We start from the raw sequence: 24,779 nt of genomic DNA, 5'->3' as shown, positions 1-24,779 counted from the left end.
GTTTTGGAAGGAGGTAGGTTTGGAGGGAAGCCCTTGATCCCCTGAGGCATTTCTTTACATGACTGACCTACAACTGCTTTTCCGCACCCATAAATGGGTTTCACATCCATAGGGCCAGAGAGTCTGTTCAAGTATTCGGGTTACGTACTGCACAAGGGCACCACATTTAAGTATGCAGCATTCATGTCACAGCCATACACTTATTTATGGAGAGCACAAGGGCAGACATGGAGTCCTAGAGAGGTGAGTGTGAGTCCCTCTTCGACAGAACCCCCCGGTGCACAGGGGTGAGCAAGCACACACCCACTGCACACACACACACACACACACACACACACGCCGTCCTGACCAGGTCTGGGCACCCCTCGGGACGCTTCTTTCGCTCAGCTTGAAGCCCAGTTCCTGTCTTTCCCTCAGCTCTGAAGCTGACAGTGTAGGATGGGGCAGATGATGCCCCATATGATGCCCTGGTGTCTGGAGCAGAGAGTGAGTGGGTGACAGTGGGGTACACATGTGTACACAGCTAGGGGGGTGCCCTTTAGGATGCAGGAAAGACTCCTGGGGCAGAGCTACCCAGGTTGTCCAATAATATAGCAATTAAAAAAATTGGTACTGGGCATGGTGGCTCATGTCTGTAATCTCAGCACATTGGGAAGCCAAGGCGGGAGGATCACTTCAGGTCAAGAGTTTGAGACCAGCCTGGGCTACATAGGAAGATCTCGTCTCTACAAAAAATAGAAAAATTAGCCGGGTGTAGCAATGTGTGCCTGTAGTCCCAGCTACTAGGGAGGCTGAGGCAGAAGGATCCCTTGAGCCAAGGACTTGGAGGTTACACTAAGCTACGATTGTGCCTTTGCACTCCAACCTAGGTGTCTCTAAAAAAATTTTTTTAAATTGTTTTTTAGCTTGAGGAAGAGCTGATATAGGTTAGCTGTGGCCCTTAGTGTCCATTCATTCAATAAATATGTTTTGAGTCCCATGTGGCTGGATGTGTCCCAGCCCCACTGATCTCAGATTCCTCCTCTGCCGACCTCCACGGACCAAATGGTGTTATGGGTGTGAAAAACTGGAATGCTTTGGACACTGGAAATAAACTTGTGGAAATCAGGCATCTACCAGGGATAATGAGGCCAGTTGCTGAGTTTTCAGGGCAAGATCTCACTTGCAGGGACAGTCAGGGGGTGGTGGGTAGGATGGAGAAGGAACATGGCAACTGGCCATTCAAACTCGAGAAACTTCTCAGCTGCCCTCCTCTCACATCAGGCCCAGGCGGGAGGCAGTGGCCACAGAACAGGAGCGCTCCCTCCTGCAGGGACCACTGCTGTAGTCCAGGAGCAGGCCCACGGGGCTGTGGGGGCGGGTGGAGGGCCCATCCCAGGTGGCCCCGATCCCCTCCCACCTGCTCACTCTCCCTCTGTTCCTCGGATGCCTTCAGCACTACCCACCCCTGCCTTCTCTCACTCCCCGACTGGGATGGTCCAAGTTATCCCCAAAGTCCTGCAGAGGCCCAGACTTGCAAGGTCTTAGGTTCTGAGGTCTCCGCTCCCACATTCGAGGGTGAGAGCAGTGTCAGGAAACTGGGGAGGGGCCTGGGAGGGGCTCTTCTATGTCCTTCCTCAGAGTTCCAAGGAGTGATTGCAAGGACTGCAGCCTCATGGTCTACCTCGCTTCAGGCAGTGTGACCTTGTGTGGACAATGGTGTGGTTAAGGGGACACTTGGAAAACTGAATTATTTGAAATGTACCATGGGCTCACAAATGACAGGGAATAGTTTTCATAAACTCAAACTCGTTTCTCAAACTGACAGTTCCATTTGAAGATAGTTCAATCAAAAGGACTTTAATAAAGGGACTGTTTACTGAGTAGTGAGCAGGGCCAAAGGAGCCAAAAAGGGGTGGTGAGACCCCCAGGGACAGTGGGGAGCTCATACTATCCCTGGGCCTGAAGGGGCACGGGGAAGAAATGGTGTTCCTGAAGTCCAGCATGAGCAGGAGGTAGAGGAGGGCCCCCCAGCAGCGGCTGTAGCCACGGAGGACCACAGTACCTGCCAGAACTGCCCGCCATGCGAAGCAGGAAGAAACACCCGCCCACGCTCATAAGGAAGCCCAGGTGCTGCAGGTGATCCGCTTCCTGGGGTCACAGAGCAGGGCAGAGAAGCAGGGAGGAGGGGTCTGAAGGTGGAGGGGGCAGATATAGAATAATCAGGCCAATGTCCTTATCCTGTTGTTTTTCTGTTTGGTAAATTTGAATTTTTATGTATTGAGGTTTCTTAAAATAGCCACAGTTATGTGGGATGCATCTAAGGTATGATCATAAAGTAATGTGTCAATTTTTTCTTAAACATACTTATACATCCCAATGGCTGTTCTGTTCTCAGCAGTCACTTTTGGGAAGGTGAAAATTAGAATTTTCATGGAAAATTAAAAATATTTTTGTTCTCTCTCTTTTGAATTTGCCTTCAGAGTCACCTGTACATTTACAAAGAAGTGTCTCTGGGGAAACACAGATCTTCCTTTCTCATGGTTGCAAAGTCCCAAAGGAGCTGGAAGGTACAAGGACAGGCCAGGACAAGATCCCGTAAAGATCACTGGCCTAGGAGTCAGTGGGATTCGCCGTGACCTTGGGCAAATCAAGGTCAATTTCTGAGCTCTCGGTTTCCTTGTAACAGGATAAGGCATTCTCTAAGGTCCTTGCCAGTTCTAATAATCTATGATCCTTTCAGAATTAAGGCTGGTTAATTAGGTGGATGGGCTGTTCTGGGTCAAAAGCAAGGTGTGATTAGAAGGTAGTGCAACCAATTTTCTTGTGTGGCTGGAAAGTGGTCTTAAATGTTTTGAGCAAAGGTAGCATTGTCGAAATATTGCTATGTCTCCAGCATTCCAAAGCAAATAGCCCAGCACCCCCCAGCACTTTGTGTGTTGCTAATATATGTGTCCCGCTGCTGAGGGCCACCTTAGCCCTCTGGTACTGAGCATTAGCCGTGACATTAAGACATCTGGGAGATGTACCTGGGAATGTAACTGAAATTCCTTTTTTAAAAAAAGTGAATTTTGAATTCAAACCTAGTTGCAAGAATAAAATATCCATGTACCTTTCATTTGGGTTCACCAATTGCTAACATTTACCTCGTTTGCTTTAATCTCTCCCTCTTGACAATGATAATGATGTTATAATTATCATTATTTTTGCTGAATCATTTGAGAGTAAATTGCAGACATCCTGACCCTTTGCCCCTCAATACTTCAGCATGTGTAGACATTCTCTTATATGATATTACCCCAATACAGTAATTAAATTCAAGAAATATAACATTGGCATATTATCTAATATATTGTCCATATTTAAATTTTACCAATTGCCTCAATAATTGCCTTTCTTGCAATGTCTTTTTTCCATTTAGGCTTCAATCATCTGTGATCCCACATGGTGTTTAATTGTTTTGGTTTCTTTATTTCTTCAATCTGGGATATTTTCTCAGCTTTTTGCTGTCATTCATGGCACTGATTTTTTGAAGTGTGTGGAACCAGTGGTTTTGCAAAAATGTCCCTCAGTTTGGACTTGTGTGATGGTCAGACTCAGGTTAGGCATTTTTCGGGCAGGAATTCCACAGAAGTCATGCTGGGTTCTTATCAGTGCATCCTGTTAGGAGGCACACGATAGATAAGCTCATTTTTTTATTTCTTGGTTAAGTAGGAGATTGCCAACTTCTCTATTGGAACGTCGCCATGTTTCCCCATTGGAATTAACAAGTAAACCCAAGTTTTTAAGAAAGAAGTCCAAGTTTGGGCAAGTTGATTTCACAATCACACTTTAAAGGGTCGGTGGCATGCTTAGCCTTGGCGTGATCTCGGGCTGGGCGGGGTTTGAAAATGGAGCTCTGGCTTTGGGCTTTCAGCATAGAGCAGCTCTCTGTCTTTCCTCATGAGGACAAAGAATTCCGTGCACGAAGGTTTGCCATGGGGCTGGGAATGCCATGTGCTGTTTACCAGCCTCTGAGTAGCCCTGTGGCGTCCCGCAGCCTCAAGTGCTTCCTAAGGCTGAGTGCTCCCAGCAGAGACGCTGCCATGGGCCGAGGCAAATGTGTGGGGAACATTCTGATGAGGAGGGTGGGTTCACTTCCCTTTAAATGCCTCTGTTGTTTTCCACCACAAGCTTGAGGCATGGCCTCAGCAGAAAAACATCCCAGTAGCGGTGCCAAGGATGGGAAAGGGTTAAGAAATGAAAAGACCTTCTCTTCGGACAGGGTGTTCTGGTCCACAAAGTGCTTTATCTCTTGAGATCTCTCACTGAGTCCTCAGCTCCGCCCAGGCAGGAAGGCGGTTTGGTTTGGTACTGGCTGACTCCATCTCACAAACCAGAAAGGCAGGCGAGGCTCAGAGAAGCGGAGTGATTGGTCTTAACTCGTGGAGCTGGGCAGAGGTGACCCTGCCTAGGTCAATCTAAGCTTTCTAAATAACATGCTTTTTCCCCTTCCCCATGATGTCATTGTTGCTTCCCTGAAGAAGTTGGGAATTTTTTTTCTGGGGGAGTTTTAGGAAATGGAGCATGTCTCTTGACATTTGTAGGGTCTTGGCCTTTTTAACATTCTTGAAAGTGGTTATCAACCGGTTATGTGCAAAGCCCCTTTCTTCAATGAGCCTACTGTCTAGTAGGGAAATGAGAGTAATAATAATGGTAACAGCTGTCAGTTCTGCCACTTCCTAGCTGTGTGACCTTGGGCAGGTTATCAAAACTCTCCGTGCCCAGTTTCCTTATCTGTAAAATAGAGATGATGTGGTACCTCTCTCATAGCATAGTTGTGAGGATGATGTAAATTAACATATATAATGTGCCCAGCATACAGTAAGTACTATAAATGTTAGCTATTCCTATATATTCTTACTTTGTGTTAGACATTGTATATATATTTTGTATGCTTTATTTCTTTTGATTTCAACAACGACCCCATGAAATGGGCATAATTTTTCTCATTTAATAGACAAAGAAACAGAGGCTCAGAGAGGTTAAGCAATATGTACAGGGTCACACAGCTAGAAAATAGCAGAGTCAGGACTCACACTGGTGTCTGGGCATTCTGCTCGTTCTGGTACCAGGATGTCTGTGTTAATAACAGTGTCCATTAAAACAATGTTAATAACTGTTTCCAGCTTTGCAGAGGAGCATGGAGAGAGCATTCCAGGCAGAGGGACAGGGTGGAAGTGGAGGAGTGGGAAGCCCAGCAGGATGGGGCCAGGGGAGCAAGAGAAGGAGGCTGGGGGAACTTAGAAAGAAACTTGAGACTCAGGTAGCTTGGCTGGTTTCAGATGGAGCCTCGAATGGAAAAGACTGGTGCATAACACCCATTTGTCCATTTTGGGGGGGAAGGGGGCAGGCTCCCGGCTCAGCCTTCTGGCTGCTGCCAGCCCCTCCTGTGGCTCACCTGCCCAGTGCCACCCTGGGTCCTTCCCCTCCTGAGTCTTCACTCTCCCATGATGATAATAAACAAGGGAGAAACTACAGTCAAAGCATTTGCATTGTAATTCCACTCCCCCCAACCCCTCCCTGACCACAGAGTCCCTGGAGTGGGAGGCCAGGCCAGGCATGCGTGCACCCTCTGGCCAGCTGGGGCCCTGTAGGGGCTGAGCCTCCTGCCTGGGGGAGAGCCTGGAAATGTGAGGGGCTCCAGAGAGGAATTTTAGGCAGAACAGAGTTGTTCTCAACCATGACATTTTCCACTCCTCTCTCTTCACCTGCCGGCCGCCCGCTTGGCTCCAGGGCAGGCTGTTTTTAGCCCAATTTGAGAAATTGCCAACAATCTGCGGTGCATGAGGACCTCCGGCTTCCTGGGAGGGATGGAGCAGCCACACCCCAACCCCTGCGCCCCGCCCAAGGGGAAGAACTTGGGCATCCTTAAGCTGGGACCACTTGCTCTTTATTCCGGAGATTATGGGGGAGCGGGGAAGAAGGAAGCAAGTAGAAATCTAAGGGGGAACGCACGAGAAAGAGCGCGGGGTACTGGGTGCGCAGAGGCGGATGCGGTGTGGCCATTCCCTCCCCTCCCACCCCCGCCCCGGGAGGGACAGCGGGGGAGGAGGAGCAAAGCCCTAGGTCCAGGGAGAGGGAAGGGCGGGGGTTGCAATGAGCCGCAGGGACCGTAAATGGGCGTGGAGAGGGAAGGGAAGAAAAAGGACGGAGGCGAGGACTCACAGGAAGCAGGGACAGCGCCCAAGGGTGGCCTTGATGGGACTTTAGCTCCGCTTCCCGTCTCCATAAGTCCCTCCTGGTGCCCCAAATACATTTACAATCTAAGTAAAGCAGCGCGCTTGCAACATCTAGGCAAGTTCACCCGCTTCACCCTTAAGCCCCCCATTCTGCAGTCCTGGGGTCTTCAGTGTGCAGAGGGTGAGGGCCTGGTCTCTAGGGAGCATCTGCCGCCACGCCCCCTTCGGCCGAATTGCCAATCGCCTGGGCGAATCAGGGTCCCGGGATCCGTTGCCAGGCAGATTTTCATCCCCTCGGGTTGCTGTGAGCCTCCTGTCCTGCGCTCTGCGGTGAGCACAGAGGGGAGGAAAGGGGGGCGCGGGGTGGGGGGGCGAGCAGGCGGGAAAGAGGACCGGGGTGGGGGGGCGTTGGGAAGCTCCTGGGGCCAGGTTCACACCTCCCAGGGCCAGGTTCACACCTCCCAGGGCGTGGCCGCGGGAGCTCACCCCTTACCCTGCTGGGTCCCCAAATCCCTAACAGTGCATGTCATAAGCTTTTGCCTTTATCCGGACTTTCTTCAAAGGACAGCTTTGTACCCTGAGAAACTCCTGTTCTGGAGCCTGTCAGCGTCATATAGGTTAACGCTTTTGAATATTTACATATAAAAAGAGGGCTTTTGGGTCCTGAGGGGTAGGTCCCTTATGGTCATTTCAGGTCCATCAGCAGGCCAGCTCGGGCTGTCTGGGACAGGAGAGCCTGGTAGCACAGCCTCACACAGCATGGGTGCTTTCTGGTCTAGGAGCCTGGACAGCCCTTGAATGCTGGTCTGCAGGCCCCCGCCCTCGGCCAGGTGAAGGGGAAAGCTTTTGACAACCTTGAGCCCTTCCAGCCAGTGTGGTGTGGCCTGGATTTGTGTGTTTTACCCGGGTGTGTGGTCTCCTCAAGGGCCCACGGCTGCCAGCCTGCCCTCTGTCCCCTGTCTCCAGTGGCCTGGCAGTGGGGCGGGCTGGAATGTGAACAGGCAGGCGGAATGATGCCAGGGCATTTTCTACTTGCAATATTGCAAGTTCGCCTCACAACTTGAATTTCAAGTGGGCCCTTCAGGCAGATAGGGAAGTCAGGTGAGAGAGTGGAGGCAGCTGTTGTGGATTGTCTAAATTCCTAGAAAATAAATTCTAGGAATTTAGCTGCAGGAGGGAGGAGTGGGGATAAGCACCAACAAATTTGCTGGGAGGCCGGGTGGGGAGGCTGGTTATTTGCTTTCCTCTCTCTATTTGAACACCCGTTTTCCCCCCAAATTTGTTATCTCTTGAATCATATCTAAGAGACAAATTAATGCTTTGAGACAAAAGCTTTTTTTTTTAATTTTTTTTTAAACTGAGCTGCAATCCTCTTATGGAGGAAAACCACTCCCTCTAAATACTGTTTTTGGTGATTGCCCTTTGTTTGAAGCAATTATTGTCCCTAAAAATGGGAACTTACACATTACTATTCACCAGAAGGAAATAAATACCTTGGATTAATCAGGTTCTTGCCATGGGGTGTGATTCCAGGCAGACCCTGCTGGCACCGCATGTAAAAAGCTTGCCCTGCACGTTCAGCAAACACTCACTTTCGTTGTTTTACGATCTCCAAAGGGGAAATGGTTGGATCTTGTGTGTCCCCAAAATCTTACTAGCCAAGTTCTTGTTGTGTAATCAGGGGGAACCTTTGATAGGGCCTTGTGGGTGGCAGGAATAAGTATAGGAAAAAATGTGGGAGTCAGGGTGTGTCCCCACCTACTCTATTCTGACATGCGTTGGGCTGTTGGTTGTTTTGTATTTATGAGTATTTGCTTAACTCTCACTGAATAAGGAGACTTAAAAGTTGGATAGGAATGCTTTGATAAGCCAGCCTGAACCTCGTATAGGTTTACAGGGAAGAAAAGGTCTTGGAGGTGGCTCTGAACACGACATGTGTCAGCCTTTCCATGCCCCAGCCAAGGCTCAGGGAGTGCTTGGCGCAGGGGTCTCCCTGCTTTTGACTCTGGCCACTGTCAACCTCTGTATCCTCAAGCTGGCCTCGTCGGCCCCACTCTGCTCTCTCCAGCCCCTGGCTTTCCAGCAGGCTTTGCTTCCTCCTCCATTGGGTTTTAGCTTAGGGGACATTTCCTCCTGAAAGCCTTCCCTGACACCCCCGTCTTCCTCAACTATCTCGTGCGGTCACGTTGCCCTGTATTTCCTTGTTCTCAGCATTGTTCGTGTTAAACCATCAGTGACCCATTGCTTCTCTGTCTGCCTCCCCCATCGGACTGTCAGCTCTGTGAGGGACATGCAGGCTGCTCACCCACCATTTTATCTCCGGCACAGTGCCAGGCTCATGGCAGAGACTTGATAAGCCATCCTATGACTCTCCGATCACATCACACACAGCAAAATGTGCTCCAGCTTTCCTTCTGTCTGTTACTGTTTAGCTCCTTCGTCTCCAAGACATTAGCCTATATTTAGGGTAAAAACAAGCAAACTCAAACACCAGAACTGATTCTCTCTGAAGTTACTGCTGAAGTTTTCAAGTTTGGCTGCTTTCCTTGAGCTATTGATGAGTCTGAGTTCAGCTGCGGTAAAGCATGGAGAGTCCGCAGCCTGTCACCTAGCAAACTTTTCAAATCCGCGCCATTTCCCACCCAGGACTGCCTTGCTGGGGTGGAAAAGGAGGGAAAGGAAAAGCCTGGAGACTCAGAGGCGAGGACCTGAAGTTCCAGAAAGGGGGGGCCGCAGGGGCTGCAGAGGGCTGCTGGGTAGGGCAGGAAGATGACAACCAAGAAAGAAGGGGGAGTGGAAGAAAGCTGGGGTGTGGAAGGGGAGAGGGTTCCCCAAATCTGACCAGTTTGGTCCAAAACTGGTGGCTGGCATCTGAAACGTCACTCATGGCTTATGTCTGGGAAGTGTGGCTTTTGGTTATTTTCTTCCCCATTGATTATTTTTGTTTTTATTAATTAAAATATATATATTTGTCTGATGAGATTCTGGGTGCCCTGGCCTGGCTTTGTTTTATTTTTATTTTTTTTTATTTTTATTTTTTTTTGAGACAGAGTCTCACTTTGTTGCCCGGGCTAGAGTGAGTGCCGTGGCGTCAGCCTAGCTCACAGCAACCTCAAACTCCTGGGCTTAAGGGATCCTGCCTCAGCCTCCCGAGTAGCTGGGACTACAGGCATGTGCCACCATGCCCGGCTAATTTTTTCTATATATATTTTTAGTTGGCCAGATAATTTCTTTCTATTTTTAGTAGAGACGGGGGTCTCGCTCTTGCTCAGGCTGGTCTCGAACTCCTGACCTTGAGTGCTCCACCCGCCTCGGCCTCCCAGAGTGCTAGGATTACAGGCGTGAGCCACCGCACTGGCCCTGGCTTTGTTTTATTAAGAGAGAAAAACAAACAAAGCACCTTAATTTGTTCTCCCACCCTTCCTCCCTTCCTTCCTAGTGAATTTTTTGACCCGGAAAGCGCAGCCAGGATGTGGAGAGTTGTGTTTTCCACCTGAAGCAAGGGGGGCTGGCCTTGTCTTTACTGCAGCTTGCTCTCCCTGCCCCCTGCCTGCCCCACAGTTCTGTTTGAGCCTGGCAGGCACAGCGACAGTGGCCCCGTTGCCAGCGCAGACCACTGCAGAATGAGACAAAGCCCTGTGTTTTTTGCTGGGCAGCACTTGGCCCTGATGTACTGACATGTGAGTGCAGAAGAGTATTTGTGGCATCCGGTGAGCAAATCACCCGCATTCACACTGGGGTTTGGCAAATGTGTTTATTTTTCCCGAGTTTGGACAAGATCTTTCTAGAAAGCAGATTTTGAGGCATTGAGACCAAAAATCTCCTGGGGCAAGGGGTTTTAATGTGATACAGTACGTATGAACAATGTTCACACCCACTTGTCAAGAGAGAAACGACTTGGCTGGGTCCGGTGGCTCATGCCTGTAATCCTAGCACTCTGGGAGGCCGAGGCGGGTGGATCGCTCGAGGTCAGGAGTTCGAGACCAGCCTGAGCAAGAGCGAGACCCCGTCTCTACTAAAAATAGAAAGAAATTATCTGGCCAACTAAAAATATGTAGAAAAAATTAGCCGGGCATGGTGGCGCATGCCTGTAGTCCCAGCTACTTGAGAGGCTGAGGCAGGAGGATCGCTTGAGCCCAGGAGTTTGAGGTTGCTGTGAGCTAGGCTGGTGCCATGACACTCTAGCCCGGGCAACAGAGCGAGACTCTGTCTCCAAAAGAAAAAAAAGAGAGAGAGAGAGAGAGAGAGAGAGAAACGACTTGACAGTGTTCCCAGCTCAACGCTGCCTTGTTCAAATCTTGGCAGACACAGGTGGCTTCTTCTACTTCCTTGTCCACAGAGAACAAGCTCTTCCCAGCCAAAGGTGAGATGAAAGGATTATTTACCATGTGAAGTGGTGACTTAGGAATCTGTTAGTTGATCCTCTTAGCTCAAAGTGGAAAAGAAATGCCGTTGAGGTGGCTCCCTAGCCTGATCTCCAGCATGGGCAGCTGGGCTTGGCAATCGAAAACCCACTTGGGCCAGGTGTGGTGGTGCGCACCTGTAGTCCCAGCTACAGGCTGAGGCAGGAGGATGACTTGAACCCAGGAGTGTGAGGTTGCAGTGAGCTGTGGTGACGCCACTACACTTTAGCTGGGGTGACAGAGCGAGACTATGTCTCAAAAAAAAAAAAAAAAAATAGAAAACCCACTTGGATTTTATAAATGAGGGCAATTCAGAGCTGCATACCACGCCCTGTGTGTCTCATCATCGGGCTCTCTGAGGGACAGCACGTAGGTTTGGGAAGAACAGGTTCGAACCTGACTCTGATGGTTAACAAAGCCGGTCTTCCCTAGTGAACATGAATCTCCACGCCAATCAGATTACCCCAGCTCGCTAGCACCCGTGTGAACGTCGCTGGGAAGCTGGCTGGGCCGGGCTCAGGTGGAGCAGCCAAGTGCCTGTAAGATGTGATTTGAAGGCCTTAGGAAAGGCCGCCCCAGCCTGAAATATCTCCCCTACTGGCTTGTCAAGGATGTCTGCAATTTCACCAGTATTGAGTCATTCCTTTGCGTTTACCTCAGCCCTCTCCTTGCCGTCCTTCTGTGAATGCAGGTTGGGCTAAGATACAGCATCTCCTTACCCTTCCCACCTTAAATCGTATGTGTGCGTAGACTATGTTTGCTCTCTTGAGTAAGCCACAAGGCCTCTCTCGAGGCATTTCAAACTACCCTATGTCATATTCTGTTCAGCTTAGGAGGTGAGCTGGAAGCCTGGTGGCCTGGTGTGGGGGACAGAGGAGCAGAGGAAGAGCACTGAGGACCAGCAGGCTCTCCCACGTGGCTTCCCAGCTCAGTAAGGGCCTCGGTCTGGTGCGGGATGATGCATGAAGGGAGATGTTCTCTCCCTCTTTGGGCCCAGGTGGAGCACAGTTGGCTTCTACGTGAGCTCCTTTCCTCTCTTCTCACACGTCCTTGAACTCACTCACTTTCCCCTTGCTGTCTGTTCTCGGTCCTCCCACCTCTTCACTCTCAGCCATCATCATTCTAAGTGGCCCCATTCAGGAGGGGAACTCCTGTTGGTAGCCTGGAGGAGCTGGAGCTCTTGAGCCACACCAGGGCTTGGCCACACCCCTCTCCCCTTCCCTGCTTGGTTTTCAGTGTCTCCAGGAGGCTGGGGAGTGGCCCAGGAGCTGCCCAGCTGCAGATATCTCAACTTGTGTAGCTGATTGGAGCAGACACAGGACTGTTTAGTGAGGGGCCAGCCAGATGCTATGGGCCTGCACTTTAGCCTTAAACCCTTGTCATCTTTTCTTCTTTCCCTGGCTTAGAAGAGATACCCAGAGCCCATCTATATCATGTCCCTGACTCCAGGCATATTTTATCTCCCCATGCCTCTATGCCACTTTTCCAGAGGACGCCCCCCCCCCCCCCAAGGAGAGGATGCCATAAACTCTATTGCTATATAAGCTCCATGTAGGCAGGGATATTGAATATAGCCCTAGAGTCTAGAACAGTGTCTGGCCCATAGTAGGTGCTCAATAAATATTTCTTGAATAATGAACCTTCTCTTGTGGAAGTAATCACAGATGGTAAAGTACTTTTCCACCCCAATGAATATTCAATTGGGTGGGTAGACATTTTTAGACCTAATGTTTCCAAAGATTTAATTTTTAATGATACTGTCTAGCAATTCATCTTTGTAAAAAATTCAAACACTACCACGGAAGCTGCCCTTGTTCCAAACTCAATTGCTTGCTCCTCTTCAGTGATAACCGTTGGCATCATCTTGGCATGTGCCCTGCAGACTTTGCTGTATGTATTTGGACATATTGGTGGGTTAAGAAAAACCCTTTAAACAATATCGACTGTATTGTTTTGCAACTTGCTTTTATCCCTCTTCACAATGTTTTGAAAGTGCTCTGTGTAGGTAAATACAGACCTACTTCATTCTTTTTCACTGTTGTAAAACATGCACGGCATGAATGAAATGTTGTATATTTGACAATTCCTCTATTGATAGGTCTTTAAGTCATTTCCAGTGTCTACAAATGTCCCTGCACGTGCCACTTTGAGCACATATACAAGTATTTCACTTGGATACCTGGAGATGGAAATCCTGTGCATTTAACACAGGAACCCATGTATTTAACATTTTATGTACTTATATTTTATTTATGTTTTACTTTTTTAAAGATAGTCTCACTCTGTTGTACAGACTGGAGTGCAGCGGCCAGATCATAGCTCACTGGAACCTTGAATTCCTGGGCTAAAGCGATCCTCCTACCTCAGCCTCCCGAGTGGCTGGAGCTATAGCTGCTCACCATCATGCCTGGAGACAGGGGTCTCACTATGTTGGCCAGGCTGGTCTTGAACTCCTGGCCTGAAGTGACCCTCGTGCCTTAGCCTCCTGAAGTCCTGAGGTCACAGGTGTGAGCCACTATGCCTGGTCACATTTCACATTTAAGCCGGGCGCGGTGGCTCACGCCTGTAATCCTAGCACTCTGGGAGGCCGAGGCGGGTGGATCGCTCGAGGTCAGGAGTTCGAGACCAGCCTGAGCAAGAGCGAGACCCCGTCTCTACTAAAAATAGAAAGAAATTATATGGACAACTAAAATATATATAGAAAAAATTAGCCGGGCATGGTGGCACACGCCTGTAGTCCCAGCTACTCAGGAGGCTGAGGCAGTAGGATTGCTTGAGCCCAGGAGTTTGAGGTTGCTGTGAGCTAGGCTGACACCATGGCACTCACTCTAGCCCGGGCAACAAAGTGAGACTCTGTCTCAAAAAAAAAAAAAAAAACATTTTAATAGCTAACTTTCAAATTGTGCTCCCCACAACCCCCTGTCCTCCAAGGCTGTATCCATGTACCTACCTACTTCTGGGTGTGAAAGCCTCTGTTTTCTCTATGCCCATATTGGTTTATTGATCTCTTTTATTTTTTACCAGTTTCTATGATCTCATTATTAGAATAAAGATTTTAGTTCTTTCTTCTTGGCCAGGAAATTGTGAGTTATTCTATTAGTAATGTAATCACATGTATAGTAATGACACTATTTAACCCTATGCCTTCTGTTAGTAACTATTTTCCATGGCATGAGCAACTAATTAGGTCTCTCCCCTTTCTGATGGGAACGGTTATGTGTCAGTGGGGGCCTTGGAGGGCTGCAGGGGAGTGACCCCCCACTTCCCCCCACTTATCCTCTATTTTCTGGAGTGGCTCCAAGGAGTTCTCTGGTGCCATGGCCTGCCCTTCTGCCACATCCTGTCCTGCCACACAGTGGCCATGTCCTGGAATGATGACACCAGTCATCCAATCTGAGTACATCTGCCCCCGGGTTTCTCCTTTGATCAGTTAGCAGAAGTTGTTGGTTTTGACCTTTGCTTGGCTTTGATGATATCAGGCCCATCTTCAAGTCTGTTTTTGGTACCTCAGAAACTGCACCACAGGATGGGTCCTGCCTCAATCCTTTCCAAACTCGCCTATCACCCAGTATAATGTTTTCCACAGAGAAGTGCATTTTAAAAGGAAAAGCTTTAAGAACATTTAAAATCTTACACCATTTCATTTCATGGCTATTTGCTCCCCTACCCACACCTTAATGTCATCTGTTCTTTCTTTTGCTTTTCTCAACCTCATATTCAAGATAACATCAAAATGGTGGTTGTGAAAGAATTTTCCTCCCTGAACGTTTTCTCTGGGCATGGTTCTTTGTAACTAACAAGATTTTCCTTCTTCCTGCTTGATGGCTTCGACACAGCTTAGCATCATTGAGTGCCCTAATATTAACCTCTAATGATTGAACTGGAATCACCCCCCAGGATAGCTGGATTTAATAATGGCCTCCTCCTAAGGTTTGCTTTCTGGAAGGAGCCTAGGATTTTAAGGCAGTGTGACTTGTTTTGATGGTTTCAGATTACTTTTGTATTTATATCAGAAAACCATTTGCTTAGTGATTTGATTGTTTCATTTTCTGAAGTGAATAGAAACCAAACCAAACTCCTACTCCTTTATTTACTCCAGCTACTATAGAATCTGTGTTTTGCTGGTTTTAGTAATAATCTGTTCTTTCTAAAGCACTTTATTTATTTATTTATTTATTTTTTTGAGACAGAATCTTGCTTTGTTGCCCGGGCTAGAGAGTGCCATGGTGTCAGTGTAGCTCACAGCAACCCTAAACTCCTGGGCTCAAGCCAGCCTCCTGCATCAGCCTCCTGAGTAGCCGGGACTACAGGCGTGTGCCCCCAAGCCCGGCCAATATATATTTTTTATATTTTTAGTTGCCCAGCTAATCTCTTTCTATTTTTTTAGTAGAGACGGGGGTGGGGTGGGGTGGAGGGGGTCTCACTCTTGCTGAGGCTGGTCTCAAACTCCTGAGCTCAAGTGATCCTCCAGCCTCAGCCTCCCAGAGTGCTAGAATTACAGGCATGAGCCACCACACCTTGCCTCTAAAGCACTTTAGTTTTGGCCATGAATTACACCAAGAAAAACACTGTGAGGATACTTTCTTCAAGGATAACCTCTTACCTTGAATATACTGGCAACTTTGGCTTGGACTTTTTTTTTTTTTTTTCTTTTTTCATGTTTTCTAATACATGCTGTGAAACACCAATGGTTGGTTTAGCGGTTTAGAGTGTGGGTTCATGAACCGGGTTCAAATCCCAGCTCTGCCACTTTTCTAGCTGGATGATCTAGAAAAAGTTACTTAAGCTCACTGTACCTCGGTTTCCTCTTGTGTAAAACAAGGTAATAACAGCATCTGCCTCCAGAGTTGGGGTAGGGAGTTCATATACAGGTTAAAATTGTTTGGCACATGGTAAGTGCTGATGTGTTTGCCATTATTATTTGATCATTGTTTCTGAAAGGAGAAAACATTCCTTTCATCTGTGCTTATTTGGACTTACTCTGAGTTTCATTTTAGAACTGAAAACTGAACAAGTTGAAATAAAAGGAAGAGTCATCAAATTCTTGATTACTCAACCAAACTCTTTCAGGGAAAGGAAAGATTGTTTTTGTAAAATAATTCATGTCTGATTAATCTATTAGAATTTTTGAAATTTGTGGACAAAGACGAATCAGTGGGACAGGATTAATCTATGTGCAGTTTTTAAGAGCCTTGGAAGTTTTCATGCCATTGGTTGTTAAAGAGATGCAAATATCATTCAGTTGAAAGAATATTACACCATTCATTCATTCAGTCTTCATTTTTCATCTATCCAAACCACAAACATTTCCAGAATGCCTGGGACACTGTGCTAGGCTCTGGGATGGAAAGCAAAATAATCAATCGTCCCAGCCCCTAGGAAAGTCTAAAGAGGAATTTGTTTACTTCTTGTGGTGAAGAAAAATTTAAGTGGCCCCAACAATCGCCCTGGAAGCTTGGGATAGGGAAGATAGTGCACCTGTACGCAGGAAGCATGAATAAGAAAATTCATCAATTCAAAGTTGAAGGTCCTGACTCATTCTGTCTATCAACCTCCAAGTTACTTTGTCCCGAAGAAGAGTAATTTCTTGAGATGATGTTCAACTTGGGCAAACACGCGAAAACAATAACCCATTGAAGCTATTGGTAGTGAACACATTCTCCATGGACTGGTTTCCGTGTTGCTGCCATACGGAATCCTGGCATTGGCCAGGGAATCCCATGGCCAGCTGGGCTCTCCTTCCTGGTGGGACCCCCGCCTCAGCTGGTGGTGACCCCTGGATTTGAGATCTACCACATAGGGTATCAGGACATCCTAGTGGTATTGTCTGTTGGGTGGAACCCCTGCCCCATGGCATCCAGCTTAGTGCTGGGCACAGAAAAGGTGCTTGGTGCAGAGCCACTGATGAGTGCTCGGGTCCCTCCTGTCTTACACACTGTTTGCCTGGCGGCACGTTGTTCCTCGGTGTTCAGTTTCACCTTATCTCTCTCCTTCTGCCACAGCAACGTCCTTGAGGACAGGGACTAGGTCGGTGAGTGGTTGACCCGAGACAGCGTTGTGCCCTTTGTATGAGTTTCATTGGATTTTCACAGAGGGATGTTGTTCACCGTAGGCCAGATCCCTGCTTAATTCCCTGTTACCTGTCATACAGCCAGAGCGTCCAGCTTGGCTGGGCTGGGATGCGTTGGCGGGGGGTGGTGGTAGACGTGGGGTCTCTGGTGTTTTATTTACCCGTAGCAGGCATTTGAGAAATGTTAATTGGTTGGATGATGTGATGAATGACCCAGTAATAATCTTTCTCCTTGTTGTTAGAACACACCACAGCCGTCAGCACTGGAATGCAAAGCCCAGAATAAACGGAAGGAAACCACCAGCCAAGCCGGGGCAGTTTCAGTCTCCACCCCAAACGCAGGTGAGAGAAGATGGTGGGGACCGAGAGAATGATAACCTTAATTACGGTAATGATACCCTCTACCCAGAGATAAGGCCCAGGAGAGCAGAGAGCTTGGCAGGTGAGCACGCCCTGCCTGGGCTGTGGCAGTCAGCCTGGACAGAGCTGGCTCAGGACCCCAGGGCCCAGCCCCAGGTGAGCACACCCTGCCTGGGCTGTGGCAGTCAGCCTGGACGGAGCTGGCTCAGGACCCCAGGGCCCAGCCCCTCCCTCTCAGGGCCCGAAAAGTCAAGTCCTCCTTCTCTCCTTTAGGCTTTTTGAGAAGCCTGCAGGAAACGCACTTGCTCTGGGATTGCTACTCTTTGGAAGGACTCTCAAGGGTTTCTTCGTGTGCAGGGAGGGCTACTGTGGGACATCCACGTTTTCAGACAGTATCTATTAAACTCAGAGGCCAGGGTGGGGCAGAGACCAGAGACTGAGAATTAAAGGGCTAGAGTCTACTTCCAGTTGAAGATCTGTCAGAGTTTAGGAAAAAGTCTTTTTGATCATGTAAAGGAAATGTTTTCTTGGCCTCGGAAGGGGGAGACGCCTGTGTGAAGGATGAGTGTGAGGGAAGGAGTAACTGTGGGCTGCGGAAGTCCCGGATCACAGGGAGCTGAGTTGGGGGCCATTGGCTCAGTTTGGGCCACGGCCATGTTTTTGGCCTGCACAAAAATTAAACTGTTTTTGGAAGTAGTTGCAAACATTTAAGAATCAGGAGATTTCACAGATAATATGGAATGTGTGGCCTCTCAGAATTTTGCAGTGTTCACTAAGCCTGCATTCCTGCATGGCAGCATCAGCTGGAGCAGAGTGACTGTGGTGACACTGAGCTCTGGGTCCGCCCCTGAGGACCCTCCGTCCTGCATCCCAGCCCCAGACGAGGGCAATCCCTCCAGATCTGGGCCCTCCCTTCCCTCACCTCTTCTCTCCCCAGCCCCACCTCTAGCCTGGGGTGAATGTCCTTCAGCAAACAGATATGCACGAGCCCCTCCCCCTTTAAAGAAACCCTCCTTCAAGCCCGACCCCCTCCTGCTGTGGTGCTGTTCTTTTATAGCCAACAGATTTTGGAGGCTCCCCTGGTCTTTCTGTCGTCCTTTCTCTCACTCCTTCCTCATCTTCCATTCACTCCAGTGCCGCAGCCCCTGGCTTCCACCCGCTCCACTCAAAACTGCTCTTGTTTATTATGCTTTCCTCTGCCCAGGGCAGCCTCTGGGCACGCGGTGCCACCACACCAGTCACCACGTCCTTAACATCTCCGGCATCTTTGATTTCCGTTACTTACTACAATCGCCTCTTGTCTGCCTATCTTAGATCTTTGCCTCCATGGATAGAGTGAGTTTAAATAGGGGTCAGTCTAAAATAAAAAAGTCAGATCATGTTACTCCGTTAAAATTCTTCAGTGGCTCCTCGTGGCTTTCAGGGTAAAGTTCGCTTCCTTAGCTTAGCATCCAAGGCTGCTGAGACCCGGCTCCCAGCCCAGTCCCCAAGACCTGCCACGTGCACCCTTCACTCCAGTGGGACCAAAGTGCTTGCGTGTCCCCAAACCTGTGATGCTGGTCCATGCTCCTGTGTCTTCACGATGCCCTTCCACACCCCATACCCACTGTCTCACTGGGCCTTGAACCGCCACCCCAGGCCCACTGGAGACTCCACGTCTGGGCTCAGAGCCCCTCTCTGCACTCTCCCGTGGGGCCCAGGCAGCCCCCACGGTGCTGGGCTTCCAGTAGACTTCACACCAAGTAGGGCCCAGGAAGGTCCCCAGAACAGTCTGCCTGCCACATAAACTGGACAGATGACGGCAAGAGCCTCTGGCTGGCTTCCCAGCACGCGCGCTGCTCGACATTCTTTTCTTGTCCTTTGGGGAGCAGGTTCTAGCTTCTCACAGTGTTCCCCTTCCCGATGCAGCATTTCATTCTTGTATAATTTATTTCAACATTGCGTAAGTGTCTTGAGATTTGACCCCTTCCCTCAAAGGCTTTGCACACTGGATGCATAATGTCTGTTCATTCAGTGAACGAACATTTGTTGAGCACCTGCGTACGCTGAGTCAGGCCCTGAAGGAGGCAGAATTAGCAGCCAGTAGCAGGGATTCAGCCAGAGTCTGCGGAGCGTAGAGAAACTTCTCTGGCTTTTCATCTTCACGTGCCTTGACTTAAAGTACAGCAGAGAGATTACAATTATCCTTGCCAGGGACAGCTCTTCCCGCCCCCGCCCCCCCCCCACCCCATCATGGACATTTCCTTGGAAACCAACTTGTATGTCCCTGACGTCCATGGACTTTGAAGCTGGAGATTCGTGTAAACATCACTTCTCAGGAATGCCAGAAACGAACCCTTCCTGCCCCTGCCACGAGCTTCCAGCTTTCTCCAAATCGCTTCTCAAGGGGATTCTGCCGTTTCCCGCAGCGTCTAACAACCCATTTGAACCCAGCATGGTTTTCCCACGGTGACACGTCAGTCAGCTGTTGTCATACACAGTCATTTTGGTAAATAGGAAGAAACCCAACCAGAGAGCAGTGCTGGACTTTGAGATAAGACCGTGCAGAGCCTTTGAATCAAGACAACCATGCCGTGTCCTAACTGTTCATGGAAGCTTTGGGGGTGGGATGCCGGAGAGCCATAGAGTCATGGCGCCGGCTGTCACACTGTGCTGCTTTGAGAGCCTGTAGCCTAGTGAGTAAGAGCCCAGCTCTGAAACTGAACTGCTCGGGTTCGAATCCTGTTTCTGCTACTCCAACCTGGGTTTCTCCACCTGTGAGATTAGGATGCGGACAGCACCTCCCTTGTATGCTGGTTGTGAGGATTAGGCCAGTTGGTACCAGCACGGTACTTAGGGCTGCGCCTGACACATAGCAAGTACCTAATAAATGTTAGCTGATGTATTTGTGCTCCTTTATTAGCGTCACACTGGCCCAGTCACCAAAGCAGTTGTCAGAGCTCCCCCACCATTGTGGTCCACAATGTCCCTGTTCCTGTGGTTCCCCACCTGTGGCTCACTCTGCTTCTGTCCGTCTTATTCCAGTTCTCTCCTCTTTCATTTTCTTCTGCCTGGGACCGGCTTCTGTTCCGAATCTGCCCCTCCCCATCCCATGATCTCCCTCTCCCCGTTCTGAAGCCCTCTGGGTGGGGTGGCAGCAGATATTCCTGCACCCACAGCTAACCGTGGGAAACCTCTAGGGTAGTTTTTCATTTGTGTTTATATTTATAAATACAAGCCCTTAGAGGGTCCTTGCCAGTGGACTAATCTGAGATCTCCATCTATTTTTAAAAAACTGGTGGTAAAATAGATATAACATAAAATTTACCATTTTAACGATTTTTAGGTGTACAGTTCAGTGGCATTAAGTATATTCACATTGTTATGCAACCATCACCACGATCTCCAGAAATTTTTTTATATCCCCAAATGGAAACCCCGTCACCATTCTGCAGTAACTCGCGCTCCCTCCTCCTGGCCCCCGCAACCACCATTCTACTTCCTGACTATGTGAATCTGGCTACTCTGGGAGCCTCGTATAAATGGAATCATACAACATTGTCCTTTTGCATCTCGATTACTTCACTCAGCAGAATGTCTTCAAGCTTCACGTATGTTGCAGTGTGTGTCAGAATTTCATTTCTTTTCAAGACTGGATAATACTCCCTTGCATGAGTATGCCACGTTTTGTTCACCCACTGGTCCGTGGATGGATATCTGGGTTGTTTTCACCTGCTGGCTGTTGTGAGTAACACTGCTATAAACACGGGTGTGGAAACATCTCTTCAAGTTCTTGCGTTCAATTCTTTAGGGCATATACCCAGTTGTGGAATTGCTGGATCCTTCCCTTACACAAATTGGACTTTATAACTCAGGAAAAGGGTTTGGGCCGGGTGCGGTGGCTCACACCTGTAATCCTAGCACTCTGGGAGGCCGAGGCGGGAGGATTGCTTGAGGTCAGGAGTTCGAGACCAGCCTGAGCAAGAGCGAGACCCCATCTCTACTAAAATAGAAAGAAATGATCTGGACAGCTAAAAATGTATACAGAAAAAAATTAGCCAGGCATGGTGCCGCATGCTTGTAGTCCCAGCTACTTGGGAGGCTGAGGCAGGAGGATTGCTTGAGCCCAGGAGTTTGAGGTTGCTGTGAGCTAGGCTGACGCCACAGCACTCTAGTCCAGGCAACAGAGTGAGACTCTGTCTTAAAAAAAAAAAAAGGAAAAGGGTTTGAACACTTTATGGGAAAATCCTCTCTTTACCCCCAGCTCTCTCCACTGCTGCCTCTCCCAGACTTTACCTCAGTAGATGTCGGGTTGTTTGGGTGCAAACTTTGCCATCATTCTGGACTCCTCTTACTCTTTTACGTCAGATATTCGGTCAGTTAGCAATTCCTATCAGCTTGGTCTTCTGTATCCAGAATCTGGTCACTTCTCCCCAGCTCTACTGCTACGGCCCTGAACCGAGCCACCACATCTGCCATCTGGAATGTGGCGATTGTTCCCCGACTGCTCTCCCTGTTTCTGCCTGGGACCCCGCTGCGACCCTTTTAAAACATTAGTCAAGTAATGTCATTCCTCACTCGTGACCTTCCATGGCTCCCCTTCTCACTCTGAGGCAAAGCTCAAGTGCATGCAGTGGTCTAGAGGCTTCCACACCACACCCCTCACTGCTCTTCTGACCTCCTCTTTCTTCCCCTCACTGAGCTTGGCCACAGGGGCTTCCATGCTGTTCTTTGATCTGGCAGCCAAGTTCCCACCTCAGGGCTTTTGCATTTGCTGTGAACTATGCCTGGAATGTTCTTCCCATGACAAACTCATGTCACCTGACCAGAGGGGCCTTCTCTGATGCCTTACATGAAGAGACAAGCCCCGCTCCCCGACCGTCCGTACCACCTTTGTTTTTTACTCTGCTTTCAAATTCTCCTAATTTTTTCGTTTTCTTCCCCCTCATTAGAACGTAAGCTCCCTAAGGTCAGGGGCTTTGTTTCCTGTTGTGGCATTTCTGGGTCTTAGTTCTTCATTCTGCAATACAAACTAGAGAAACGCCAGGTTTCCTTCCAGCGCTGACATCCCATTTTGTGAGACATGTTGGGCAGAATGTCCATTTGGACCCAGGGAAAAATGGTTTGTCAGTGCCAAGCCCCGAGCACTGGCGATGAGAATGGCCAGTGACTACATTTCCTGAGGTCGCTGTTCAACGCTCGCCTTCTCCGAGTGGGCTTTCCTGAGGCGTCTATCTCCGTCCCATTTACCCTGCTTGACTTTTCTTCACATTTTTCTCCTATATGTTTGAGGAAATCAGACTTTTATTTTATTTTGGTTATTTCTTATTATCCGTCTTCTCCTTTTAAAGGTAAACTCCAGAGGGAGGGGGGTTTTTGTTTAAGGCTGCGTCCCCAGTGCCTTGGAACAGCGTCTGACATTCAGTGGGCCCCTGGTCTGCATGTGCTGAGTGGACTGATGATCTGAGCACCTCTGCAAAGTGCTTTTCGCTCTCAGCCGTAGATGCATGCAGGAAGTGTTGTTCTTAGCCTTATGCAATGGCTGAGAAAATGGAGGCTTCCCAAAGTTGGATAACGCGTCCGTAAGTATCAGAGCTGGGACTGGGTGTGCTTGTTCTCGGCTTTGGCAGCCATCCGTCGGGTGGGCCCCAGTGCCAAACGCATCAGGGCACAGAGGGGTTACATTGCGTCTCTGCCTTCCCATTCCTTCTTTCTAACACTGTCCTGTGCATGCCCTTCTTTGCTCTGATTATGCAGAGAACACATTGTGCAGATCATTTTGGCGCAGGGTGGAATTTCAGAACTGGGTGGTTTATTAGTGATCCTCTGGTTCTACCAATCCCCTCCAATTTAAAGCCGAAGAAGCCGAAACCCGAAAAGGTTGAGTGACTCCTGACTCCGGTATCGTCCTGAGCTATGAACTGATTGATCCGTGAGCCTGCAGAGTTCTCCTGATAAACCTACCGTGCCCTGATGCCATCGCCATGCAGTGGCCCTTGGGCTCTGGATCTTTGGGGTCTCCTGTAATGTGGGTGCTGTTCAGTTTCAGGAGGAGCAGATGCTGGTGGAGGTCCTCCCCTCTGATCAGGGCACCCGCCAGGCAGTGTTTCTCGGTGTGAACCATGTCTTTCAAGATGTCATCTGTTTGGTGTTCAAATGCACAAGGAGGGTGAGTCTCAGGACCATTCTGTGGACATTGTCCTGTCTTCATGTTCCTGACGGTTCACCCCATCTTTTTCGTCCTAGGTCTCTTAGGGGTTAAATGCTACCAGGAGGAAGCAGGGCAAGTTCTCCTGCTTACTCTGCACATTAGGAATGAGGAATACGCTAGTTCATGAATAAGCTATTGCTTATTGATGCTACGATTATAGATAAAATGTTCCTGTTCCTCTTTGTTATGCATGAAATTGCAGTGAGCAGTACAAGATGAACTTGAGCAGTGTGGTCTCCACTACGCTAGGGGTAGAAATTCAGGGGAAAAGAGTACTGGGGAGGGACAGCACCTGGTCGAGTTAAAATAAGAACTAACGCTTATCAAATATTTTCTATGTGTCAGGCACGACACTAATGCTTTATGTGACTTAATTCATTTAATCCTCATAATATCCCTCTGGAGTAGGTGCAGCTATATCTCCATTTTGCAGTGAAGGAATCTGAGGTGCAGAAAGATTAGGTCATTTGCCCAAAGTCATGGAGAGCTGGTAAGGGCAAAGCTAGGATTTTAATCCAGGATGACTCCAGAGTCCTTTCTGTTAAACACCATATCCTGTAGCCTCGGTGGAGGCTTCATGAAGGAGGAGAGACTTGAGCTGGGCCTTGAAGGCCCTACAGCATGGGGACAATTTGAGGATGGCCCAGGGATGGAGTGAGCATGACAGACCCAACAGGGAAGGAGAGACTGACCTCATTCGGCAAAGGCCACGCATCGGGGGGCAGTGGGGAAGATGGTGGAGCATTGGGGTAGGCACAGATTAAGGTCTTAACATCTAGACAGGGGGTTTATTTTATTTATTTTTCTTTTTTTCCTCCAAATTGCTTCTCACCTGAGAATAGGCAGAGGGTTTAGACTTGATCTGGAAAGACACAGCCTTTGAAGAGTGTTGAGGGGTGACTTGCTAGAAGCAGAGGTTTGGGGAGATTTTTGGATGGCAGTGATAGGTCTGGGGGTAGGAGGTGTGGGGGCAGGAGTGAGGCACTGAGGGTCTAGCGGGGATGTGCAGGAGGAATGGCAGAAGGGGGAAGCCTATGACACCTTCCTTCTATTCCAAGTTACCTCCTGGTGAAGGAGCAGCCCAGCAAGTACACAAGCTCCTCGGGTTTCTTACATCAGTTACTCATGGAAGGCAAACTGTGGGCTTTTTTGGGAAGGCGGAGGACATTATTTACTGAGGTCTGTTTTCCTGTGGGTGGCTGTCCTTGCCCAGTGAAGGAGCATTTCTCCACGCCGTACATTCCAACTTGGTCAGATCAGAAGGCAGCAAATCCAGGGGGGATTTTTTTTTTTTTTTTTTTCCTGCATACAGAATTCCTTGCATAGCAGAGAGCTCAGGAAGGAAGGCTCTGTTTGGGGACAGAGGTCAGGGCTTCAGAGTTCAGGGCCCAACTGAGAAAGGGTCAGGCCCTTCTATGCTAATCCCAGGTTTGCTTGATTCGCCTCTGAGTTGAGGTGCCTGGAACGGACTCTGTCACAACCAGCAATTTCATTTAACCCTTGAGCTTTATTTTCTCCCACCCGTAAGGTGTCAGCTGCTAGGGGGATTTGGAAAG

At 48.9% G+C, this 24,779-nt stretch overlaps 1 protein-coding gene across 1 annotated transcript in view; it reads left to right on the top strand.

The window, feature by feature from the left end:
* Positions 1 to 24,779, top strand: part of AHNAK (AHNAK nucleoprotein) — an 84,242-nt gene that overhangs the window by 31,886 nt on the left and 27,577 nt on the right. Inside the window, exon 5 of the mRNA XM_069471473.1 lies at positions 16,916 to 17,015. Coding sequence (XP_069327574.1) covers positions 16,916 to 17,015 — 100 coding nt within the window. The remainder of the gene's footprint in view (positions 1 to 16,915; positions 17,016 to 24,779) is intronic.

This window comes from Eulemur rufifrons, chromosome 6 (assembly GCF_041146395.1).
Source record: "Eulemur rufifrons isolate Redbay chromosome 6, OSU_ERuf_1, whole genome shotgun sequence".
Lineage (NCBI taxonomy): Eukaryota > Metazoa > Chordata > Mammalia > Primates > Lemuridae > Eulemur > Eulemur rufifrons.
This window is presented reverse-complemented; position numbering and strand designations above follow the sequence as displayed.